The 27,718-nt window shown below is 47.2% G+C and overlaps 1 protein-coding gene across 1 annotated transcript in view; it reads left to right on the forward strand.

Moving 5' to 3' along the window:
• The window catches only part of LOC146869969 (uncharacterized), a 211,243-nt gene that overhangs the window by 41,877 nt on the left and 141,648 nt on the right, over positions 1 to 27,718 (forward strand). The window contains exon 2 of the mRNA XM_085640880.1: positions 15,060 to 15,139. Within this exon, the coding sequence (XP_085497006.1) occupies positions 15,060 to 15,139 (80 nt within the window). The remainder of the gene's footprint in view (positions 1 to 15,059; positions 15,140 to 27,718) is intronic.

Genomic DNA, 27,718 nt, shown 5'->3' on the forward strand with positions numbered 1-27,718 from the left:
TCATGGGTTGTGTGTGGGGGCCCTTTTTATTGGTCAATTTTTGGGTGTGGCTGTGTTTGAATTTTGGTGGGTGTGTTATAAGAGGTGGTTGTGATTTGGTCCTCTGTTTGCCTGTTTGGATGTGCCAGGTCAGTCATTGAGATGTATTTTGTCATGGAGACGTGTTTTGTGGTGTTGTGCGAGTCGAATTTATCCTCCTTGTGCTGTTTTACAGTGTCCTGGTTCTGTAAGAGTCTTTATCGCTTAGGTACGGTCCGTACATACGTGATGGTGGGTGAGGGTGCTGGGGTACGGTGTTGGAGTGCGGCGTGTACATGCGGTGGGGGTACGGTGCGTACACGTGTGGGCCTGGGGTACGGCGCGTACATGTGGAGGTACGGCGTGTACATGGGGGGGAAGGCGCGTACATGGGGTGTACGTCGCGTACATGGGGGGGTAAGGCGCGTACATGGGGGGGTAAGGCGCGTACATGGGGGGGGGGTACGGCACGTACATGCGGGGGTATGGCGCGTACATGGGGGGGGTACGGCGCGTACATGGGGGTACGGTGCATACAGTTGCGGGGCTGGGGTACAGTGCGGACAGGGGGGTACGGCGCGTACATGGGGGTACGGCGCGTGCATGCGGGTGTACAGCGCGTACATGCGGAGGTACGGCGCGTACATAGGGGGGGTACGGCGCGTACATGGGGGGGTACGGCGCGTACAGTTGCGGGGCTGGGGTACAGTGCGGACATGGTGGTGTACGGTGCTGACATATTTGGGGGTGGGAGGGCTGTACGGCTCGTACACGGGCATAAGTTTACCCGTGTACATGTGTGCTACTGCGTTGGCTACGTACGGGCCATTTTACGTGCGATTGTGTATTCGGACGGACGGTCGGGATCGTACTTGCGCGCTCGGACTTGTGTTTTACGATTTGCACGTAAAAATGTCCGGCTCACTCTCGTACACTTTTCCCAACGATATTCGGACGTAAAAACTTTCCGACGCACTCTCGTACACTTTTCCCGACGCTATTCGTAGTCATTTTTCACGTACGAATCGTACTTGGCCATTTGTACGGTACTTGTACGACTCGTACGTAAAAAAATACGGATACGCGTCGTACGCAAATTATTTTTAACGGACCGGAATCGGCACCAGAATGTTAAGATATAGTTAGATAAAATATCGAATTTTTTAAATGTATTAAAAATAGTATACAACTAATTAAATATTAAAAACAATTAAATAAAACATACCTAATATAATATAAAAAAACGTAAAATGTAAACATAATAAAAGTCATGTACAAAAAGTAGAGCTTTTGTTGGATAGTGAGAGCGTAAAAATTACTATTCCCACTCCAGTGAGTGCAACAGAAGGGAAAGCGTTGGATAGCGTAGGAGTAAAAATTACTATTCCCACTCCAGTGAGTGCAACAGTAGGGAAAGCGTTGGATAGCGTAGAGGTAAAAATTACTATTCCCACTCCAGAGAGTGCAACAGTAGGGAAAGCGTTGGATAGCGGGAATGGAAAAATGACTATTCCCACTCCAGTGAGTGCAACAGAAGGGAAAGCGTTGGATAGCGTAGGAGTAAAAATTACTATTCCCACTCCAGTGAGTGCAACAGTAGGGAAAACGTTGGATAGCGTAGGGGTAAAAATTGCTATTCCCACTCCAAAGAGTGCAACAGTAGGGAAAGCATTGGATAGCGGGAGAGTTAAAATTACTATTCCCACTCCAGAGAGTGCAACAGTAGGGAAATCGTTGGATAGCGGGAAGGGAAAAATTACTATTCCCACTCCAGTGACTCCAACAGTAGGGAAAGCATTGGATAGCGTAGGGGTAAAAATTACTATTCCCACTCCAGAGAGTGCAACAGTACAGAAAGCATTGGATAGCAGGAAGAGAAAAATTACTATCCCCACTCCAATGAGTGCAACTGTGGTAAATAATTTAATTACCGGGACTTAATTTGATACAGAAACATAATAAAAATAGCTCAGTAAATAAGAGGCAGAATCCGTGGTATTAGAGGTTCGGAATGGGCTTTATTCCAATGGATGATTCGAATCGGTTGCTCCAAGTTCCATCACCACGAAGGTTCAGGAAGTGAAGTACATACATTATTGATAATTAATCACTTTTATACAATAGGCATTACAGTGAAGCAAATGCGAGAGGCGTAACAATTGATAGCAAAGATAACATTTCACATGCGTAGCTGAAGGAGGCGTAATTGGGAGTAACAAGGAAACGTCATTGGTTGTGATGTCACATATGGGTGGACCTATGAAATAATTTCGCAATGTCAGCAGAAATACTTGGCAGAGATGCGCGCACAGCAGCATGACGTGTGATTGACGTGCAACTAGGGGGTGAAGGGGACTTGACATTTAACTCTACATGTGGCGACAGAAGTCTGGAGGGTCAAGTCAACCTAATCCCAAATCATATCTAACATCCTATGTTTAAAGAACTATGTTATCCAGAAGAGAGGTCTCTTAGAGTAGAATCTTATTCTATACTGACTATACTGACTGTTAGTGCGTGTACAAGCGTCTAAGTGTCTACACTAGATGCGAGAACAGGAATCTTCCATAGTAACAGGGCTCTGAATTACTTGCATGAAGACAGAGAAACCGGGCCTGTGCTCGGTAGCAAAAAGAATGTTTACTGAAACTACTAGACAGGAATGCATTGGGCAGGGATCGGAGCAGATAATTTCGAAGGTGAAATACAGTTTCTTGGCAGGCAACAGGCTGATGTCAGGCTTCGTGAGCCGCGCAGGGAATGAGACAAAGTTCATGGTCACAGATGCAGGCTCAGACTGGAGCTTCAGAGGCAGAAAGCAAGAAAAGCTTGATGACAGAATCAGGGCCTATTCGCCTGGACTGTAAAATGGCATAAGTGAACCATATAAAGCCGGTGGCCTTTCATACTTAGGAGTGGAATATCCGGCTTATTCATGGCGGCTCTGACAGAGGACATGTTGACGGTGGACGCATATGTATTTGCGTCTTCATAACTGGAACTGGAGGGAGCATACATGTACTTGTGATTCATACATGAAACCGTTGGGGTCCAAGATAGGGGACATAACTGATCATAAAAATCCATATTTCCACATTCCCTCCTTGTCCCCTACTTGCCCGTCAAGAGATATCAATCTTCATCAATCCATTGATCTGTTCATATAGCATCATTTGTTCTTCTTTTTTCTTCTGGGACGAATGAAATCTTGGTGATGGGACACACGATGTGGCACACAGACCACAAATCGCTGGTCCACATTGTAGGCATAGACAGCAACTGAATAGTATGAGAAAGCCAATACCTAGGAAGGATAGGACCTTCCATCCAAAGGTAGATAATACACTCCAAAACCAACCGGACCAAGTCCAGGTGCCTGGATTCTGGTGTATCTGGCTTACAATCTTATGAAGGCGAGTTATGGCTTTATATACAGATGGCGAATTTTCTGGTATGAAAATGCAACAACTTGATCCGATGACCCTACAAGCTCCGCCCCTATCGGCCAGGATGACGTCAAGGACAAGACGATTTTGAAGCACAACAATCCGCATAACAGACTGCTCTTCTGTTAAATTGCCTAAGGCGGAAATAGTTTCATTCACTACTGCTTCAAGGGTTCTAGTTAATCTACGTATCAGCTTACTGTTAGTAACGGTACCAATATAGGGAAAGAGACCTTTATTGAAATCTGTGTATTTTTCCCATGCTGTTTCAGTGTAATCAACAATTGGGAGATCTCTCCTTTCTCTATTGTGTACTAAATGAATATTTCTGTGATAATCGGGAGGAGCTCGGAAAACAGGTGGCAAAAGAAATCCAATGTAGCAGGTACCATCCCAATCTAGAGGCAAACGTACATATGCCGTCTGACCACATATAAAATAGGAATGGCGGGAAGCTCTAAATGTCGACTTGCCTTGATCACTGAATTCTATTACAGTGGTGCATCTACTATGGCCCATATGTATGGAACCATTCTTTCTTACACATAATTCACCTTTTACTGGAAATACTGACATGGCGGGCAAAATTGGAGTAGCTTCGGATTCGACATTTAGGATCATAAGATTAAGCGTAAAATTACCTAATCCATATACTTCATTTTCTAGATCAGTTCCTGTTCTCTTGGGAAGTCCCTCCTTGTTAGGGTAGCAGACTTTAAGTAAAACTAAGTTCAAATTTCCCCATACCCAGTTGTCTTGATAAACTGCAGAATTTGAATCTAGGGAATTAATTAAACTAAACCATGCTCCACAGGAGCCGTTGTGTGTGAATGGGTATGGAAAAAGAGGTAGAATTCCTTTATAATTCTGATAGGGAGGCAGTCGGCCACATATCCAACAATTTGTAGCATTGCTAACCTGATGGGAATGATGTAACATACTAATAAAAGTGTTATTGCGCAGCGCAAATCTATACGATAATTCATGCGGGGGTAGGTCACTAAAAGAATGTTCAGCAGTAACATTATAAACATGTCTAGAAATAGGATAATATATGTGCAACAATATACTTGCAGTAATTATTAAAAGACTTAGGAAAAACAAAATTAATAACGTCACTGTGCAATGACTACGCAGTGATTTACAGTATGCATGTCGTTTCAACATTTTTCGGGTGTTTTCTCTATTCAGATCTAAGGGATACATGTCAGGGACAAATTCAACCGCTTCACCTTGGAGAGGACTTAAACAATCAAATTTCCCGACCGGTTAGATCTGAGTTTTAATTTATATTGTTCGTGACTACTGGTTTCAACAAAAGGAAGTTTTGAGTCAATGGGTGAAGACACACAAGGTGTGGTGTTTACGTCCGATGGTAGTCCATGAAATTTCTTGATATGACTTGAATGTATCCAGCCTTTTCTGCCCTCGATCTTCACGGCTGTCCTTGTGGTGAGCAAGACCAATTGCGGTGACTTCCACCTAGGATCCAGCTGAGTCTTTCGATCAAAGTTCCTCACTAAAACGAGATCCCCTGGAATTACGTCATGGGGTTTCACCTCAGTGTTGTCGGGAAAGGCTGCAGCTACCTGTGAACGACAAGATTGTAGTGCAGACATCAAGGAAGCCAAATAATCTGTCAGCATATTACAGTCAATATCAGTTATTTTACGTGGTATAGGCGTCCCCCACATATTTGGTGGTCTGCCAAAGATCACCTCATACGGGGATAGCCCTGTTCGAGAGTGTGCTACCATTCTCATGTAAAAGAGTGCAACTGGTAAGGCTACTACCCAGTCGACACCTTTCTCTCTGCATATTTTGGACAATCTGATTTTCAGGATCTGATTATGTCTTTCTACGAGACCTGCTGCCTCGGGGTGTCGGACACAGTGGAATTTCCACTGATAGCCTAACAAAAGTGAAACGTGTTTCATTAGTTCGGATGAGAACGGCTGGCCGTTATCTGAGTAGACAGCACGTGGTAAACCGTATCGTGGGAAGAATTCTCGAACTAACTGTTTGGCAGTAGTCGGGGCAGTGTAATCTGAGACCGGGTATGCCTCTGTCCAACGGGAAAGAGCACAGACAACTACGAGAACATATTTGAATCCTCGACATCATTCCATCTGGATATAATCCATCTGGAGGACTTCAAAAGGGTGATCAGGAGACTGAAATCCACCCTGTTCTACGGGAACGCTTTTTCCTGGGTTGAACTGACAACAGATCATACAGGTACGAACTTTTTGCTTGGCTGCTGCTCGTAAATGTTTATTGAACCAAATGTGTTGGATGCTGTCTAGCATAGCTTTTTCTCCTAGATGCGCTGGACTATGTATAGTGTTAATAATAACTTGGACCATTGAATCAGGAAGGAACCACACAGATTTTTCCTTCGTCATCCATCCTTGGTCCGTTTGAATCCCTCCTAATTCAGTCCATTTCTTTATTTCGTCTGGAGTAGCATGTGTCTGTATGTCAATTACGTCAAGAGCGGGATCTTTAATCGTCATACAATGTGTTGGCGTCTGGACTATTGTCTTTGTCATGTCGGATGTTTGAGTTTGAGCCGTCTGTTTAGCTGTTCTGTCAGCTAGATCATTGCCTTGAGAAATGATATCAGTAACTTTCATATGAGCTTTACATTTCATAATTGATATTGCAGTGGGTAGATGTATTGCATCTAATAAGGCATGAATGAGGGGTCCGTGCTGAATGTGGGCACCGTGAGAAGTTAAATAACCTCTCTCTCGCCACAGCACGCCGAAGTCATGTACAACTCCGAATGCATAACGTGAATCAGTGTATATGTTGACTCTTTTATTTGTGGCTTGAATACAGGCTTGTGTCATAGCGACGAGCTCTGCGGCTTGAGCTGACAAGGTGTTTATGCAATTTGTTTCAATGATTTCAGTGTCTGTTGTGACTGCGTAAGCGGCCACTAACTCTCCTGTACTTGTTCTCATACATGAACCATCTACATACAACGTCAGGTCTGGGTCTGACAATGGGACATCTGTCAAGTCTTGTCTGGGTTTCGTCGTGATTGTAATAACGTCAATGCAGTCATGCGCTAGTGGGTCTGTTCCAATTACGGGTAAAAGTGTGGCAGGATTCAATGTGTTACAACGTCTGATTTCTATATGTGGTTGGAACAATGTTAATTCATACCCTGTAAGTCGCGCTATAGTTAAATGTTGTGTTTGCGTTCGATTCAAAAGAACCTCTACTGCATGCGGTACTTGTACTGTCAATGGATGTCCTAACACTATGGCATCGCTTTGTCTGATTGCTAAAGCTGTCGCTGCCACCGATTTCAGGCACGCAGGCAAAGCCTGAGCTACGGGATCTAATGTACTAGAAAAATAAGCACACGGTTTGTGTGATCCTGCTTGTTCCTGTGTGAGTACTGACAAGGCAGTACCTTCGCGTTCTGTAACAAAAAGTGTAAACTGTTTATTGTAACATGGTGTTGCTAAAACCGGTGCTTGACATAAAGCTTTCTTTAAGCTTTCAAAAGCTTGTGTATGTTCCTGGGTCCAAGGGAGAACAGTCGATGTGGCTGCCTCCTGTGTTGTCAACTGAATGAGTGGTTTTGCTAGAAATGCATACTGAGGAATCCACTGCCTACAATATGAAGTGAGGCCTATAAAAGCCCGCACCTCCTTTTGTGTCTTGGGTATTGGCATGTTAGCTATTAACTGAATGCGGTCGGGTGTAAGCTGCCTCCCCTCCTTGGACAGCGAGTGTCCAAGATAAACAACTCGCTGGACACAGAATTGCAGCTTAGAAGGGGACACCTTGTGCCCCTTTTCTGCTAGAAATTGTAAAACTGTCAGTGATGCTTTCTCACATTCAGGTTCTCTTCTAGCGGTGATCAGCAGATCATCGACATATTGAAGCAGGGCAGTGTTCACTGGCATGTGGATACTGTCGAGTTCTCGTTTCAGTGCTTGGCTATAGATGCTGGGGCTTTCTGTAAATCCTTGAGGTGCGCGTGAGAATTTAAAGCTACGTCCATTTAAACTAAATCCGAACAAGTATTGGCTTTCCGGATCTATAGGGACGCTGAAAAAGGCATTCTTGAGATCAATTACAGTAAAGAATGTTGCTTCAGAATCAATAGCTGTCAGTAATGACGAGATATCTGGGACCACAGGGAATTGTGGCACAATGCACTTGTTTAATTCGCGCAGATCAATAACCAATCGATATACTGGCGGGGCCTTCGGATCTGTTCGTTTAAGAATCGGAATTATCGGTGAATTACATACATTGGAGTCTGTTTCCACAACCACTCCTTGGGCAATGAGCTCGTCAATGATTTGTAGTAAAGCCACTACAGCATCTGGTGGTAACTTGTATTGTCGCATTCGTGGTAGTACCACTCCTGCCTTTAGTGTAACTCGATATGGTGTAATATTCATGCAACCAACATCAGTAGGGCCTTGTGCCCATAGATGTGTAGGTAAAGTCTGTAGTCGGGGATCCATGTCTCGAGACACATAGTGACCTTTAAAATCACGTAAAAACAATCTTACTCCTTCCGGAGAACAACATATTATAGCTCCTAGAGCTTTCAGTGTTTTTATACCTAACAAGTTTTCTGGACATGATTTAGTAAGCAATAAATCTGTAGTTCTGGTCAAGGGTCCTATCGTAAGTGGAAGAGGCTGTGATACTTCATTAACAATAGGTTTTCCTGAAAAACCAAGGGAAATATTCTGTGAGCCTGAGAGGGGTGCCCCTGGAACTTCACTACGTTTTATGGTTGTTCGACTTGCCCCTGTATCGAGTAAAACTTTTCTATCCTGACCTAATAATTCACTATGTACATAAGGTCCTTCTTGGTCTACAGGGACCTCGATAAGGGGTAAGTCAACTTCCCTCTCTAGGCTGTTTCATGCATATCGTTGATAATCAGGATAGTCGTACTGTGCGGTCTGGTACAGCTGTTGTGTCGTGGTTTGTGTGGCAGCAACAGGCAACGCTGGTGCAGCTGGCACAAACTGTATAGACTGTTGTGGAGCTGGCATGGACTGTGCATGCTGCGGGGCTCCTTGTTCATTCTGATCCTGTCTAAGTGGCCGTGGTCTTTCTTTTGTAATACCTGTGGCGATATTACGCTTCAGGACTGGACAATCGTGTATATAATGACCTTGTTGTTTACAATAGTTGCATGTCCCTTTTACAGGTCCTGCTGAATCACCGGAATGTGTCGTACCCTTTTTATGTCCTTCAGCTGGAACTGTCTGGGAGACTAGCATTTTCATTTTCGTGTCTTTCATGCGTCTTTGTTCATGATCTTGTTCCTCTCTAATTCTATTGTGATGATACTGTAACATTTGTAACATTTGTGATGGGGTGTTACCTTGCCAGGTACTCTCGAATTTTAATACTCTATTCTTCACTTGGGGCAAGGAATTTTCAACTAATTTTGTCACAAACAGATGTGGGTATGATTCGCTACTTGCTTTTATGCCACTATTTATACCAAAACATTTTTCAAATCGAGCATAAAAATCACTAGTGTCTTCATCTTGCTTTTGTTTACAGGCTGAAATTGCACCCCAGTCTTCCTTTTTCGTAGTTAATAAACGTGGCAGTACCTGTACTAGTAAACCTGGTAGTGCTTTAGTTTTGTCCCCAAGCCCCGAACCTGGACCTCGGGCCTTTTCTTCATTTTCTAATGCTGTCCAGTCTATCTTTTGGTCTCCCACCTCCCACTCTTTTTCCTTGAGTTTTTCATAAATGCCAGCAGGCATCAATACCTTTAATATTGTCATAATGTCGGGATAGGTATACTCTCCCATGAGTAACATGTCTTTAATTTCTCGGTGGAAACCCGCTGGGTCTTTGTCATGACTGGGTACCACTTTCTTCATTTCTAACAATTCTATTTTCGATATGGGCGTATATACAAATACACGTTTAAACTGATTGTCCTCGCCCTTTATTGGGTGTACTTCTCGTAAGGGATTCTGTCTGTCCATGTAATACATTGGTCTTTCCTTGATGGGCAGTGAGACATGTTCTGGACATACAAAAAGAATGTACTGCTTTCTTGATTCTAGTATTTCTTTAATTAGCTTAGTACCTGAACCTCTCCATCTATTCGTGAGTAATTCAGTCAATATATCAGGTAAGGGACCAGGATCTGAATGTTGGCTTTTATATAGTATAAGAAGTTGTTGAATCATATAAATCCCAGCTAAACGCTGTTCATCTGGGGTGAGATTCAAAAATGTGTGTGCTACTGTATCATCATCATACTTTCCGGGACTGTCAATCCAATGAACGGCTGACCTGGCTAATTCTTGTTCATCCATAGAATCGAGAAAATGATAACCCCTTCGTTCTCGCAGTAATTTGTCAGCGGCTTGGAACGAATGCTCGGGGGACCTTATATTTATTATAGGTGTTTGGAAATTCCTGTTATTATCTGGACATATCGGACGTATCGGGTCAGTAAAACATCTAGTACTATTACAAGATCTTCCTCTACCTACATAGGCTATGGTTTCTGACTGTCCTGTGGACAGTCCTGATCCTTCCTCCTCGCTTTGTTCGAACTGGTCTACCGCTAATCTCTCTTCGTGTAGGCGTTCTATTTCTTTACGGATCTTTCGGCACATGGCTATTATACAGTTTTGCTTATCATGTCTCCCTTCTGATATATTCTGGCTCCATCTGGTAAGAGTTTGCATTGCTTCCGGGTCTACCCCCGGTCGGTCTTGATTTCTGATCACACAATTTATAAGGAAACGTAACAGTTCCCCTTGTATCTCCACTTTCTGGTATTCCATAGCTCTGTTAATACATTCAGAATCTCGCCCTGTTTGGACAAAATGGTATATATTATCTAGATGCATAGTCATTCCTGGTAACTTCCCTAAATACACCGCGGCTCGTCTGATACGTAATGATGCCATGATCATTTCGTCCTCTTTGCCGGGCACAGGGTCATATCTACAATCTATAAGAAGTTCCTTAAGCGTGCGGGCATTTATGAGTTTGGGGGTACGTGGATGTGCTGATTCTTGAAAGGTAAGTTTATTTATTCTGGGTGGCGTAGAAAAGATATTGGTAGCACCTCCCGTAGCCCCGTCTGGGGTATCGGGCGTGAAAGGATTCGTTGAACGCGATACAGCAACTATAGGTGTGGGCTCAGCTATAGAAGTAGCTGTAGGAACAGATGTGGAAACAGATGTGCTTGCCGGAACTTGTGTCGGGATTTGGTGCTGTAGAGATACAGATACAGGATCTTGGCGTTGAACCTCCCCGGCCGACGGTCTATGTGGGGCGGGGTTAGCATACTCGGGAGCTGCGTCATCTAAATATGAGGAAAGAAAAACATCTTCTGCGGTTCTAGGATGCCCCTTGGGATGTACTTTTATTGGAAATAATGGGGGTGGCAAGTCTTTTGGTATCCCCGCAGTAGCCTTAGGTAATCCTTCGGCCAGAAGGGGATACATACCCTTCATAAGGGCATTTCTTTGTCTGTCTACTTGTTCTGATTTCACCCGTGTACCTTCTTCAATTAATAGATTTTCTCGGATTTCATTTGAATTCTCTTTACTCTTCTCTTCCTGTCTACGTGCCTTTTCTGTACGTCTATACGATTCTTTACGCCATAATTCAATGGCGTCTTTCTGTGATTGTCTAGCCTTCTTTTTCCATAATTCTTCCTCTACTTTCACGATGCACTCTGCATCCCAGGTCCCAGCTGCGGGCCACCTCTGACTTTCTGGTAATTCCTTAGTGTAGTCTACCCATAAATCAAGAAATAATATAGCGTCTCAGCCGTGTTTATGATACATGAAGTACCCTGGAGTGTCCCTAGGAGGAATAGGAACAGCTTCTTCGAGTACCCCTTTTCTAGTTGTGATCTGTCTTAATTTCGAAAAGAGCGGCATATTGAGAACTGATCTGATACTTGATCTTGAACAAACTTAATACAATAAACACGATAATGAACAGTCATTCATACCACAATATGCAGAACGTATTAACACATTTAACATTTAACATTTAAATGAGCAAAACCATGATGAACCACTAAACATAATACTCGGCATTATCTGGATTATTCTGAACTTATATACTTGATATACTAGATATACTGCTCAACAGTACAGATACACTGCTGAAACAGTGCAGACCGGATTTGTGTACCCAAACCCGTCTGGACCGGCACAACTTATGTGCACGCCAGAACGCCTCCCCAGTAATGGTACTCACCGGGTAGCTCGGAACGGAAGGCCTCGGAACGGAACTGAACTGAACTGGACCGGACTGGACTCGACAACTTCGGACACTTCTGAGCTTCGGAAACCTGGTGGGCCTCTGTATACCTCGGATCTTGCTCTCTCAGCTAGGCTCTGGTCGGGATACTTCGCACTTCTCACCGCCTCGTCTGGGTGTTGATCGCAGCCTCAGTCGCCCCCGCTTGACCGGAGGGAGATACAGGAAATCCTGCTGGTACGCGTTGTTGTCCGTCCAGCTGTGGCAGGAGACCGGGCCTGCAACGCACCGCCGGCGCGTGAGATGAGAAAGTGTCCCTGTTCGGGCGCCATTCATGTGGTAAATAATTTAATTACCGGGACTTAATTTGATACAGAAACATAATAAAAATAGCTCAGTAAATAAGAGGCAGAATCCGTGGTATTAGAGGTTCGGAATGGGCTTTATTCCAATGGATGATTCGAATCGGTTGCTCCAAGTTCCATCACCACGAAGGTTCAGGAAGTGAAGTACATACATTATTGATAATTAATCACTTTTATACAATAGGCATTACAGTGAAGCAAATGCGAGAGGCGTAACAATTGATAGCAAAGATAACATTTCACATGCGTAGCTGAAGGAGGCGTAATTGGGAGTAACAAGGAAACGTCATTGGTTGTGATGTCACATATGGGTGGACCTATGAAATAATTTCGCAATGTCAGCAGAAATACTTGGCAGAGATGCGCGCACAGCAGCATGACGTGTGATTGACGTGCAACTAGGGGGTGAAGGGGACTTGACATTTAACTCTACATGTGGCGACAGAAGTCTGGAGGGTCAAGTCAACCTAATCCCAAATCATATCTAACATCCTATGTTTAAAGAACTATGTTATCCAGAAGAGAGGTCTCTTAGAGTAGAATCTTATTCTATACTGACTATACTGACTGTTAGTGCGTGTACAAGCGTCTAAGTGTCTACACTAGATGCGAGAACAGGAATCTTCCATAGTAACAGGGCTCTGAATTACTTGCATGAAGACAGAGAAACCGGGCCTGTGCTCGGTAGCAAAAAGAATGTTTACTGAAACTACTAGACAGGAATGCATTGGGCAGGGATCGGAGCAGATAATTTCGAAGGTGAAATACAGTTTCTTGGCAGGCAACAGGCTGATGTCAGGCTTCGTGAGCCGCGCAGGGAATGAGACAAAGTTCATGGTCACAGATGCAGGCTCAGACTGGAGCTTCAGAGGCAGAAAGCAAGAAAAGCTTGATGACAGAATCAGGGCCTATTCGCCTGGACTGTAAAATGGCATAAGTGAACCATATAAAGCCGGTGGCCTTTCATACTTAGGAGTGGAATATCCGGCTAATTCATGGCGGCTCTGAAAGAGGACATGTTGACGGTGGACGCACATGTGTTTGCGTCTTCATAACTGGAACTGGAGGGAGCATACATGTACTTGTGATTCATACATGAAACCGTTGGGGTCCAAGATAGGGGACATAACTGATCATAAAAATCCATATTTCCACACAACAGTAGGGAAAGCGTTGGATAGCGTAGGGGTAAAAATTACTATTCCCACTCCAGTGAGTGCAACAGTTGGGAAAGCGTTGGATAGCGGGAGGATAAAATTTACTATTCCCACTCCAGAGAGTGCAACAGTAGGGAAAGCGTTGGATAGCGGGAAGGGAAAAATGACTATTCCCACTCCAGTGAGTGCAACAGTAGGGAAAGCGTTGGATAGCGTAGGGGTACAAATTACTATTCCCACTCCAGTGAATGCAACAGTAGGGAAAACGCTGGATAGTGTAGGGGTAAAAATTACTATTCCCACTCCAAAGAGTGTAACAGTAGGGAAAGTGTTGGATAGCAGGAGGGTAAAAATTACTATTCCCACTCCAGTGAGTGCAACAGTAGGGAAAGAGTTGGATAGCAGGAGGGTAAAAATTACTATTCCCACTCCAGTGAGTGCAACAGTAGGGAAAGAGTTGGATAGCGGGAGGGTAAAAAAATACTATTCCCACTCCTGAGAGTGCAAAAGTAGGCAAAGTAATGATTTAATTTTTAAATAAGATTACATTAATTATCAATACCAATAAAAAGTTAATTGAAAATAATTACCAATTAATAACAATTAATTACCATTTAAAAAAATATATTGATGATTAATACAAATTAATTACAAATTAATTACCAATTAATAATTAATTATCAATACACATAAATAAAAAAAAATAATATTTACTTTATTACAAGTAATTTACTTCCCACCCAATTCCCCTATAAACCCACAACCTACTCCCAATAATAAAAAATACAATTAACATTATCAATTAATCAATTAATAAAAATAATTTTGCAATTAATTAGCAATTCATACAAATTATTTACCCAATACAAATTAATTACCAATTAATAATTATCAATACACATAAATAAAAAAATAAATATTTACTTTATTACAATTAAATTACTTCCCACCCAATTCCCCTACAAACCCACAGCCCGCTCCTAATAATAAAAAATACAATTAACATAATTATCAATTATTCAATTAATATAAATTAATTAACAATTAATAAAAATGAATTACCAATTAATAATTTTTTATCAAAACATATAAATATAATTAATATTTAATTAACCATAATTAAATTACTCCCCACCCTATTCCCCTATAAACCCACAACCCGCTACGGAATAAAATTACGCAAAAATTAAATTACATAACATTCATTAGTTTAAATAAATTAAACGTACATTACAAAAATAATACATCAATTTAACACATATACTACCATACATAACACTAAAAAAAATTCGATATTAAAGATATCTGTTTTTAAATTCGATATTATGGTAATCTATATTTTAAAATTCGAAATTATGGAATTCTATATTTTTAAATTCTAGATTATGGAAATCGATATTTCGTACCCCAATTTCGATATTCTGACCTATCTATATTTTGATAATTCGATATTCTGTCCACTCTATATTTTGAATTCGATATTCTGGGCAGTCGATATTTCTGAATCGATATTTAGGGTGTTCACCCTTTCTTTCAACCTTTCTTTACTTCCTTGAATTATCACTCTTAGTTGCACTATTTGACAACCTACAGTTGTGTGAACACGGGATCCACTTTTACAATTTGAAGTCACAAAACTTTTTGCAAACTTATTACTTCCTGCCTTGTCTTTATCTTAAATATATGCATTTGAATTTTTACAGATGACCCCCAGCCCTTTTTATATTGGGTACTGAGATTCTTCTCCCTCTATACTTGGTCCTGAGGAAGGTGGCTTTCCACCGAAACGCGCGTAGACCATTTAACAAGCTTCTATCCCTGAGGAGCCGTCCTTGAAGACAGAGTGTCATCAGAAACAGTTTCTTTCTGTCTTTTCTTCAAATCTCAGTGTTGGGACCCCCCACAGGTTTGAACCTCATATTGTTTTTATGATTATGAGGATGATTGATGAATGCATGAAGTAGTGTGTATGATGTCTATTTTTTTGTTTTTGTAGTTGTTGGGTCATCACAACTAAATGTCCATTCATTTTGGATTATATGTTTTTGATGTTTATCTTTCTGTATAATTTGTAGATGTCATTCATTTGTACACAAAAACATTGTTCTTCTAATTGATTCAAATAACATACTAATGAGAAATGTGTTATTAGAAACATAATTTTAAAGTTAAAAAATACACAAAAAGAAAAAATATTTTGTCATAATAAAAACTACAAATGAGTTTTTAAAATAAGTACATTTTTTCTGTATCTTTTTTATGATTTCATAAATACAGATCATGCATTGGCAGGATAGAACCTGAATAGGTCTTGTCTAAAGAAATATAGGTCTAGATAGAGGTTTCCTATTTGATAAGTCAGAACCATGACATCATTTCAAATGCAGCTTTATGTGGAATGCGTTTTTAAAGCGTACTAACCAACTACAATGTTTTTTTCAGTGAATAAATGAAGATATAACTGAAACATAATACAAGTAATCCATTATGTCTTGGTTTTATGTTTGCTTTGATTTATAATGGTGAAAAAGAGAAATAGAAATGCAGTAACTTTAATACTGTAGTATACTACATGATTGTCTATAATTATTATTATTAATCATAATTTAATTGTCTACCTTATTAGGGTGCCGATTCCGATCCTGTAAAACCAGGGTACGAACCGTCGTACGGAGCGTTTTCTCCGTCCGACTCGTACCCGGGAAAAGCACCTTACAAACCGGCAAGTACGATTCGTACAGAAATACCATTTCCGTACGATTCGTACAAAACACCGACCGGCTAAAATATACCCACAATTCCGATCCGGGACACCGCGTACGTGACGTCCGGACGGAGTCAGGCAGCGTTTTACGAACCAGCAAGTACGATTCGTGCCTACGTCACTCCGCACGTAGCATTTTTTACGGAGCCAAAAACTGCTGGGAAATTGAGGACGACGCGAGGAAGGAGCACCTGTACGCGACGCACAGCCATGGACCCCATCCTACGTGTCATCCCGGCCCTTATAGCCTACGACCTGGTGCACAGGAACCGACGCAGATGCCGCAGAAGGTCAGAACAACACCCAGGGGCAAAGGTGGGGGGCAGGAAACATAACCCCCACCCAAGGCAAAATGTACACATGACCTGTACATACCGTACCCTCAGGGACTGGTCACTGGGGGGAAGGGGGGGGGGGCGTGTCCACCAAGGCCTGCGTCCCGCCACAACGGAAGTGGACGTGGACGCGTCCCGTCACCACAACAATTGTGGTACGCACCGTGCCCACGCCTTAAGAGCGTGGGTACGGGTCATACTACGCCTACCCCTACGTCACCCCAACAATGGTGGTACGGCCCGTACCCACGTTCTGTAGGCCTGGGTACGGGCCGTACCCCTACGGCACCCCAACAATGGTGGTACGGCCCGTACCCACACTCTTCAGGCCTGGGTACAGGCTGTACCACCATTGTTGGGGTGACGTAGGGGTACGCGTGGTGCGACCCGTACCCACGCTCTTCAGGCGTGGGTACAGGCCGTACCCCTACGTCACCCCAACAATGGTGGTACGGCCCGGACCCTGGCCTGAAGAGCGTGGGTACGGTTCGCACCACGCGTACCCCTACGTCACACCAACAATGGTGGTACGGGCCGTACCCACGCTCTTCAGGCCTGGGTACGGGCCGTACCACCATTGTTGGGGTGACGTAGGGGTACGTGTGGTGCGACCCGTACCCATGCTCCTTAGGCCTGGGTACGGGCCGTACCCCTACGTCACCCCAACAATGGTGGTACGGCCCGTACCCAGGGCTTCAGAGCGTGTGGGCGGGTTGGTGGGTGTCGTGCTACGATCCACATCAGGGGACAGACATAAGGGTGTGTGCCCATCACTCCCAGCAGTGCCCAGACATATGAGGGGTGGGTGCCTATCACTCCCAGCAGTGCCCAGACATATGAGGGGTGGGTGCAGAGGACCCCCAGCAGTGCTCAGACATATGAGGGGTGGGTGCCTATCACTCCCAGCAGTGCCCAGACATATGAGTGGTGTGTGCCCATCACTCCCAGCAGTGCCCAGACATATGAGGGGTGGGTGCAGAGGACCCCCAGCAGTGCCCAGACATATGAGGGGTGGGTGCCTATCACTCCCAGCAGTGCCCAGACATATGAGGGGTGGGTGCAGAGGACCCCCAGCAGTGCCCAGACATATGAGGGGTGGGTGCCTATCACTCCCAGCACTGCCCAGACATATGAGGGGTGGGTGCAGAGGACCCCCAGCAGTGCCCAGACATATGAGGGGTGGGTGCCTATCACTCCCAGCAGTGCCCAGACATATGAGGGGTGGGTGCAGAGGACCCCCAGCAGTGCCCAGACATATGAGGGGTGGGTGCCTATCACTCCCAGCACTGCCCAGACATATGAGGGGTGGGTGCCTATCACTCCCAGCAGTGCCCAGACATATGAGGGGTGGGTGCCTATCACTCCCAGCAGTGCCCAGACATATGAGGTGTGGGTGCAGAGGACCCTCAGCAGTGCCCAGACATATGAGGGGTGGGTGCAGAGGACCCCCAGCAGTGCCCAGACATAGGCACCCACCCCTCATATGTCTGGGCACTGCTGGGGGTCCTCTGCACCCACCCCTCATATGTCTGGGCACTGCTGAGGGTCCTCTGCACCCACACCTCATATCACCCCCAGCAGTGCCCAGACATATGAGGGGTGGGTGCCTATCACTCCCAGCAGTGCCCAGACATATGAGGGGTGGGTGCCTATCACTCCCAGCAGTGCCCAGACAAATGAGGGGTGGGTGCAGAGGCCTCCCAGCAATGGACAGAGACATGGGGGTGTGTACATCATCCTCCCATTAGCAAAACTCCATGGGTACATGAAGGCATCCACAATGTGCGACTATGTTGATAGTGCCATGACAACACATCACTGACAACAGTGTCCCACTCCCATGAGGATGGATGTCCTTCCCCCACTGCATGACACACCACATGTGGGTGTGATGACAAATTACACATGCATACCCACCCCTGGCGGAGGCAGCACAATACACACACTGAGATCATGCAACAAGACTGTATCCTCATGTGAAACCCCACTAAACTAAGAGAGCCTAAGGGAACACACACTGTCACCCACATTCCAGGACTGATAGGAATGTACAGGTGCTGGGGCAGCCAACAAGTTGTTGCCTCCCATGGAAGGAAAAGGGTGGAGTACCCACAGATACAATGCCCACAATTGTCAGTCAGGTGCCCAAATACCCTGCAGAACAAGTAACACGTGTGCTAGGCTGGGAGTACACACATGCATAGTGCGGAAAAGGGACCATGTCCACATTAAGCCATGGCAACATACTCCATACACAAGTACAGTGACTACCAAGGATGGCACAGACGATGCAGGCGGAGACATTGCTGAGCAGGCATGGGCAAAGTTGAAGGGATCCCTCACACAGCAAGGAACTGTAGACACAGGTCAGCACAACAATTGGGAAACACCCTGCAGGGAAGAAGTCAGGTGCCACAGAGGAAGGAACACTCCTTGGGACAATGTCACCATACAGTAAGAGCTAACATGACCAAAGATTATTTGCAGAGACCTTGTGATGGCACGCAGATACCAGGGTCCTCCCCATGAGCAGCACACTACAACATTTCCCAGACACCTAACACATTATCACCACCCCAACTCAGGGAGCAGCAGCACCAACAGCAATACCAGAAAAGCATTCGTGTGCAAATTAAAAACAAAATGCTTTATTCAGCATAAAAAAAAATTGGATTTGAAATGTACACTATATACAAGGCCCATAGGCCAGTTCATATGCGAAATCCGGGAGGGGGGGGGGGGGGGACACATTGGGACGCGTCTCCCCTAGCTTGCCTGCACAGTTCACAGTTCCTTTCCATCCACAGGGGGGGGCATCATGTGGGGGGGAAGGACCAGGCACCGCAGGGACAGGAGGGGCAAGGGTAGGTGTTGTGGGTTCAGGGACGGACGACTCCACCACAGGGGGGGGGGCAGCGCCAAAGGTGGTGGTTAGGATGGCACTGCACACGGTTGCAAGGTCTGCCAGCGTCTCCCCTGCACCCGAAGGAACCACAGGCCCCAAGGAGGGGGGGGTCGGAGGGATGGGTTGCAGCGCTAGTGGGGGAGGGTGTGGACAGGGGGGGGACTCAACTCCCCTGCCTGGGGACTTCCTGGACCGCTTGCGGGGTGGTGTCACACTGGGGCTGAGGGACAGACTGGCCATGAAGGACTCGTTGTCCGACTGTTGGGCAGGGGAGCTAAGGGGAGTGGTTTTGGAGGAAGTGGGTCGTGAGGACTACGGACTCCCACTGTGGCTGCGTGGCTGCCGTTTGCCCCCCGACCCAGTGGGTGTGCCTACTTCCCCCTGTGTGTGCGTGACTGGAGGAGTGCGCTTGGCCTTCCCTGTTAGTGTGCTGCCTGTGTCTGGTGGGGTGCGTGCATGGGGATGTCTGGGTGTGCTTGGGACAGGCATGGGAGTGGGAAGTGTGGATGGGACAGGGGTAGGGGGGGACGGAGCGCTGCAGGAGACCCACTGCTGCCGTCAGTGACGAGTCCATGGACCTCAGCAACATCCGTTGGTCAGACATCGCTGATGACATGCCCTCCATGTACGACACCATCTGTGTCAGAAGTCTGGTGTGGCCATAGAGGACATTAAGCAGCGATGTCTGACCAACCTGCAACAGCCGCAGGATGTCCACAGACTCGGCATTGACTGCAGCAGGGGAGACAGGGGCAGGGGGTGCGGTGCCTGGCACGAAGGAGACATGTGGTCGCCTAGCACGGACAGAAGGGACCTGAGCAAGTGGGAGGGCGGTGATGGGAATGGAGGGGGCGGCGAGAGATGTACTGCTGCTTTCAGCTGTGGGAGCAGCCTCCGCCCCCTCTGGGAGCTCAGCCTCGGACCCGTCAGCGTCCTAGTCGGTGTTGGGACTGGACAGGTCCTCCGCCTGACTCCCCTCGCCCTCCGTGCCACTTGCTGCACCAGACTCCCCAGCACTGGTGGCACCGGTGCTGGATCCCTCCTCCACGTCCGTGTCGGTGTCACCCTCGGTGTACCCCGACGATGCTGTGGGCAAGGTGAAGAGACAGGAAATAATCAGACACCTGTGTACATATGACACATGAGTCCAAACTACATAGGTCACAGTGCATAGCATGAAAAGCATCATGAGCAACATCTACAATGTTATGCACATATGTAGGCCATGCACTACACAGTTGGTTGAGCCACCATGCCACTTTGAAACAATGGAGAGCATGACACAACAGCAAAGAACTTGTTATCGAATTATACAGAGAAGCTAGTGTCTGGGGACAGTCGAGCACAGCATCTGGACCACACACCGTTGCCAAAAATGGATGAGCAGGAACCATGTCTTTTAACTTTTGACACATGCTGCAAAGCACAAACATTAAACCCTGCACAACATGACTGGGTCAATACTTGTTGAGTGTCTGTTCCGACTATCATCACACACAGGCCAGACCTGGCAAGGAGACATATGCTTTGGACATGTAGGCCTTGCCCGCACAACCCCCCCCCCTACCTGAGACAATGTGATAGAGACAGAGGAAGGACTTACACCTCTTAATCGGGGATCACATTAATGGGCTGCATTAAAGCCTAATTGCACTCTAACTACCCCTTGTGGGGCTGATCACACATATTATTGACAAACAACCATCATCAGATAGTTGTACACAGACACACGGGCACTGGCCAGTGTGAGGATGCACAAGCCACATTGGGTCACCCTGTACAGTGTACACATGTAGCACACTTTACGTAAATACAAATGAGGCCAGGGTACAATGCCACAGAGGCCAACCTATGCTGAAAACACAGAGAATGTCCACAGTGTTGGATGACACACGTGATTCCTAGGAAAAGGTGTCTCAGGGGACTGTAGTGGCCACACTGCTCCATGGTCCTGGATAGATCTGACTGCAACAGGAGCAACCGTCCCCGCACTATGTATATCTCCCCCTCATGCACATCTTGTCTGAGGCCACAACATCGGTCATGCATGCTGCAAGGCAGTTCATTTTAAGCCTCACACTCCTATGTTGAGACTCTGCATCAGTGCCAACAATCATGGACCCCCAAATGACTGAACTGGACAGGGCACAGGCAAGGTCCCAACACATGTCACAGACCACCCCCACACATGATGCAGCAAGCATTGGGCACTTGGATTAACTGCCAGCCTAGATTACCTTGTGCAAGAGTGACTACACACAGACCAATTGATTCAAATAACATACTAATGAGAAATGTGTTATTAGAAACATAGGTGCCAATTCGGATCCTGGAGAAACCGGGTACGAACCGTCGGTCGGAGCGTTTTCCCCGTCCGACTCGTACCCGGGAAATAAACATTACAAACATGGAAGTACGATTCCCACGGAAACACCATTTCCGTACGAATCGTAACAAACACCGAGCGACGAAAAAATACATACCAATGTGATCCGGGAATGCTGCGACGTGACGTTGGGACGCATGCAGGCTGCGGTTCACGAACCAGGAAGTACGATCCGCACCGACGTCACCCCGCACGGATGATATTTTCTGGCTGGCAAAAACTGCCGGGAAACCAGGACGACGCGCACAAGGAGCACCTGTACGCGACGGACAGCCATGGACCCGAACCTACGTGTCATCCCAGCCCTCATAGCAGTCCACCTGCTCTACAGGCACCGCCGCAGAAGGTCAGAATAACACCCAGGGGCAAAGGGGGGGGCAGGGGCAGGACACATAACCCCCACACAAATCACACATGCCCTGGACATACCTGACCTGCAGGACCTGGTCACCTCGAGGGGGTGGGGGCGTGTCCAGCAACGCAAGCGTCTGCCACAACGGAAGTCGATGTTGACGCGAACCGGCAACACAACAATACCGGTATGTACCGTACCCACGCCTTAAGAGCGTGGGTACGGGCCGTACCACGCCCACCACTACGTCACCCAGACAATGGCGGTACGGCCCGTACCCACGTTCGAATGGCCTGGGTACGGATCGTACCAGCATTGTTGGGGGTACGCGTGGTACGACCCGTACCAACGCTCTGAGGGCCTGGGTACGGTGCAGAGCCCCAATGGGTGTGGTAGGGGTACGCACCGTACCCAGGCCTTCAGAGCGTGGGTACGGGTCGTACCACGCGTACCCCCGCATCACCCCAACAATGCTGGTACGGCCCGTACCCAGGCCAATCGAACGTGGGTACGGGCCGTACCGCCATTGTCGGGGTGACGTAGTGGTGGGCGTGGTACAGCCCGTACCCACGCTCTTAAGGCCTGGGGACGGTACGTACCCAGCCCTGCAAACCGTGGGTACAGGAATGTACGGAGCGTACCCCCACCCGTGTATGAATGGAGCGTACCCCCACCCCACCAGTGTATGTACGGACCGTACCCCCACCCCACCAGTGTATGTATGGAGCGCACCCACACCCGTGTATGAATGGAGCGTACCCCCACCCCACCAGTGTATGTACGGAGCGTACCCACACCCGTGTATGAATGGAGCGTACCCCTACCCACCAGTGTATGTATGCACCGTACCCCCACCCGTGTATGAATGGAGCGTACCCACACCCCACCAGTGTATGTACGGAGCGTACCCCCACCCGTGTATGAATGGAGCATACCCCCACCCCACCAGTGTATGTACAGACCGTACCCCCACCCCACCAGTGTATGTACGGAGCGCACCCACACCCGTGTATGAATGGAGCGTACCCCCACCCCACCAGTGTATGAATGGAGCGTACCCACACCCGTGTATGAATGGAGCGTACCCCCACCCGTGTATGAATGGAGCGTACCCCCACCCCACCAGTGTATGTACGGACCGTACCCCCACCCCACCAGTGTATGTACGGACCGTACCCCCACCCGTGTATGCATGCAGCGTACCAACTCCCCACCCGTGTATGTACGGACCGTACCCCCACCCCACCAGTGTATCTACGGATCGTACCCCCACCCGTGTATGAATGGAGCGTACCCCCACCCGTGTATGAATGGAGCGTACCCCCACCCCACCAGTGTATGTACGGACCGAATCCCCACCCCACCAGTGTATGTACGAACCGTACCCCCACCCGTGTATGCATGCAGCGTACCAACTCCCCACCCGTGTATGTACGGACCGTACCCCCACCCGTGTATGAATGGAGCGTACCCCCACCAGTGTATGTATGGACCGTACCCCCACCCCACCAGTGTATGTACGGACCGTACCCCCACCCGTGTATGAATGGAGCGTACCCCCATCCCACCAGTGTATGTACGGACCGTACCCCCACCCGTGTATGAATGGAGCGTACCCACACCCGTGTATGTCCCGACCGTACATGCCCAGACATAGGAGGGGTGTGTGCAGAGTCCTCCCAGCAGTGCCCAGACACAGGAGGGGTGTGTGCAGAGTCCTCCCAGCAGTGCCCAGACATAGGATGGGTGTGTGCTTATCACTCCCAGCAGTGCCCAGACATAGGAGGGGTGTGTGCCTATCACTCCCAGCAGTGCCCAGACATAGGAGGGGTGTGTGCCTATCACTCCCAGCAGTGCCCAGACACAGGAGGGGTGTGTGCAGAGTCTTCCCAGCAGTGCCCAGACGCAGGAGGGGTGTGTGCAGAGTCCCCCCCCCAGCTGTGCCCATGGAAAGAAAGGGGTTGTGTACACACAGATACAATGGCCACAATTGTCAGTCAGGTGCTCAAAGACCCAGCAGAACACGAAACACGTGTGTGGGAGGCTGGGAGTACACACATGCAAAGTGCGGAAAAGGGAACATGTACACATGAAGTCCTGTCAATATACTCCACTCACAAGTACAGTGACCCCCAAGGATGACACAAATGATGCAGGTGGAGACCTTGGCCAGCATGCATGGCCAAAGTTGAAGGGGTCCGTCACACACCCAGCAAATGTAGAAACAGCACTGCACAAATGTCTTCACAGCACCCTGCAGGGAAGATGTCAGGGTCCACAGAGGAAGGAACACACCTTGGGACAATGTCACCATGCAGTAACAGCTTACATGACCAAAGTTTGATAGCAAATACCATGTGATGGCACACAGATAACAGGGTCCACCCCACGAACAGCACACTACAACACATCCCAGACACCTAACACATTAACGCCACCCCAAATCATGGAGCAGCCCCATCAACCGCAATGCCAGAAAAGCAGTAGTGTGCCAAGGAAAATAAAATAGCTTTATTCAGCAATGTCCCAAAATGATTTGTACGAAGAGTTCAAAATGCACAAGGCACATAGGGCAGTCCATTGTTCCAATCCAGGTGGGGGACTGTTGGACCTGGCATCTTTGGCGCGGTTACCCCTGACTTTTTTGCCTCTACCCCCTGTATTTTTTATGCTGGATTTCGTTTTTGCTGGTTTACATGCTTTGGGCACTTTGCCACTGCTGATCAGTGTCAAAGTGCAAGTGCTCCCTTGGTAAATTGTTATATTGATTGGTTATCCATGATTGGTATATTTGTTTCACCTTTCAGCCCCTAGTAAAGTGCACTGCGTGTGCCAGGGCTGGTGATTCAAATGCTACTAGTGGGCTGCAGCACTGATTGTGCCACCCACAGGAGTTGCGCTAAAATGATGTCTTAGGCCTGCTTGCAGTGCCTATGTGCAGTCCAGGACTGCCATGTTGACCTGGCCAGTGCACCCACTGACCAGGCCTTATCCTTCCCTTTCTGTACATGTCAGGCATCCCTATGGTGGCCCTAGGTACCCCCCTGGGCTGGGTGCAGTGTATCTGAAAGGTAGGGCATGTACTGAGGTGTGTAACATGCCCTGGTAGTGAATTACAGCCATTTTCGTTTTTCACTGCTGAGAGGCCATCTTGCCCATAGGATAGAATGGGGGAGGCTGTTTACATGCCTATCTTCCCATAAGGGCAAGATAGAAAATCCAAGTTTGGTATCTTTGTGTTCAGAATTTAATTATACATCTTTTTAGCAAGATGGTCTTTAAATTCACTGTGTGAGAATAGCACTTTTTAGAAAGTAGCTATTCTCCTGTTTAACCTTCCTGTGTGCTGGTTGGCTGACTGGAGTCATGTGATGGGCTAGGTGGCTCCAGGAGCCTGGATGAGTCAGCAGCAGGGTGAATAGGGAGATCTGCTTTAGATGGGTGGGAGGAGTAGTCCCTGGGTTTGAATAGGGCTGCCCCTGCCAGCACAAAGCTGGCTCCACCCCCTGCTGGCCAGGCTGAGGACTCTGCCTCTGCTGGCACAAAGAAGGCTCCACCTCCTGCTGAGCGTCTAACGACCCTGCCCCTCACTCTGAAAGGAACCAGGTGCTCCAGAGCAGAGCACACCCAGGAACCGGTTTGAGCAGGGGAATCCCCCCACTGGAACAAAGAGACAAAGACTTGGAGGGGTATAAGAAGAGGACCCCAGACACCTAAACTTTAGATCACTTTGGAACTAAAAAGAAACCTCTGCCAAGGAGAAAGCTGAAAAGGACTGAAGAGGAGAAGACTGCCTGCTTGCTGTTTTGCTTTGCTGCCAAGGAGAGGGGAAGGACTTTGCTGTGTCCCCTTCTTTTGATTCTGATCTCCAAGGGCCTGAGAAGAGCTGGCTCCCTGTTAAGAAGTCCCAGGAACAAAAGGACTTCACCACCAGCTCCCCTGGAACTCTGCTGAAGGAGTTCTGACCTGCCTTGGAGTGCTTGCCCAGTCTTGGAGCCTCAGGAGGTCGTTTTTGCTGTGTTTGGGAGCTGGGAAGCAGAAGCGTGAAAAAGAGTAACTGGTACCCAACGCATCATCCGATTGCGTGTCGCAAGAACGAGTGTGCGAGGAGAATATCATCGCGGCGTCATCGCAGCACCCGGAGTCCCCGCATCGCCGAGTGCGTCAAGCATCGTCCCGGTGCGAGAAGATTCCTGGCGCTGCGAGGGTCGTCGCAGAACCAGTTTGCGGGCCGCACCACTGCTGGTGCGTGAAAGTATCCAGTCGCTGCGTGCGTCGACGCAGAGTCCCGTTCCGTGGCGCATCGAGAGTTGCGGCGCCGGAAGTCAACGCTGCGCCGCGCCATCGTGCCACATCGAAGAGTGTCGCATCAAACCTGTGTGTGAAGCTTCCCCCTAAGAAACCTACGCAACGAAAGCCAAAGTAATCGCATCCTCCCCCCTACAGATCGGAGCCGGCACATCCACCTCTGCTGCATGAAGCAGGGCTGCTGCAAAGCCTCCCCAGGATCTCAGGAGTATCGCATCGCCTTTGCCATCTTCCTTGTTATAGCTTTTGGGAACCTTATCGCAACTACAGGTACTGTTAGGCACGAAAGTGTCGCATTTTGTGCATTGAGAGTCGCATTGTGCAAGACACTGACTTTTACATCCTGGAGTACTTTCTGCAAACTCTTGAACTATCTTTAAAGTAACCTTTTTGAATTATATGTTGGTTTGTCTGTAGTATTTGGTCTTGTGAAGCTTTTAGTAAAGATACCTTATTTTTCTAAAACTGGTGTGGAGTAAATCTGTGGTGTTTTCACTGTGTTACTGTGAGTGTTGGTACAAATACTTTACACATTGCCTTTGATAGCCCAGACTGCTCAGGCCAAGCTAACTAGAGGGTGAGCAGGGGTTATCTTAACAGTGTATCCCCCTTTCCCTGACTAGAAGCAAGGGTCCCTACTTGGACAGTGGTACCTACCCTGCCAACTAGAGACTCCCAGATCTAACATTGGTGGTCAGCGGTGAGGATTGAACATGTATTTGTACTTGACCCACAGTAATTGGTGCACATCACTAGGAGTGCAGACCAATAGACAACCACATACTGTGTTTTTCTATTTTTGAGTAACTCTTCAAGAGCATCATGTCTCAGGTGGCAACAAGTGAGAGGGCAGAATTGGAGTTTTCCATTGCGGATTTATATTCATACAAAGTTGAGGAGCTCAAACAATTCTGCAAAGACCTTGGTTGCCCTGTGAAAAGCAGAGCTAGAAAAGATGTTCTACAAAGAATCTTGAAGGCCTGGTGGGAGGCCCAAGAGGAAGGTGGTGCAAATGAAGAGGATGGTTTTGTTCCCCAAGATCTGCCTGTGGGCAGAGCAGTCTCAAGGGCTGGCAGCTCCCATTCCAGTAGGGGGCTCACTCCAGAGGAGTTGGAGGAGAATGAAAGGGTGAGAAACCATGAAATGGAAATGATGAAAATGAAAATGAAGCAATTGGAAGTAGAGAAGGACAAGGCGGCGAAGGAGAGCAAGAATGCCCGTGCCTTGGAAGAGAAGAAATTGCTTCTGGCTCATGAAGTGAGCATGAGAGAACTGGACATCAAGGCCAAGCAGGTGGAGTCCGGTTCGAATGGTGGCAGCGCACAGCCAGTGCAGGGGGGTAAAGTAGATATCCCCAAGGATTTAGTACAGAATTACAATAGGAGTGAAGATATCTATGCCTGGTTTACATCGTATGAAATAGCATTGAGAATGA

This window comes from Triturus cristatus, chromosome 1_1 (genome assembly GCF_964204655.1).
Source record: "Triturus cristatus chromosome 1_1, aTriCri1.1, whole genome shotgun sequence".
Taxonomy (NCBI): Eukaryota; Metazoa; Chordata; class Amphibia; order Caudata; family Salamandridae; genus Triturus; species Triturus cristatus.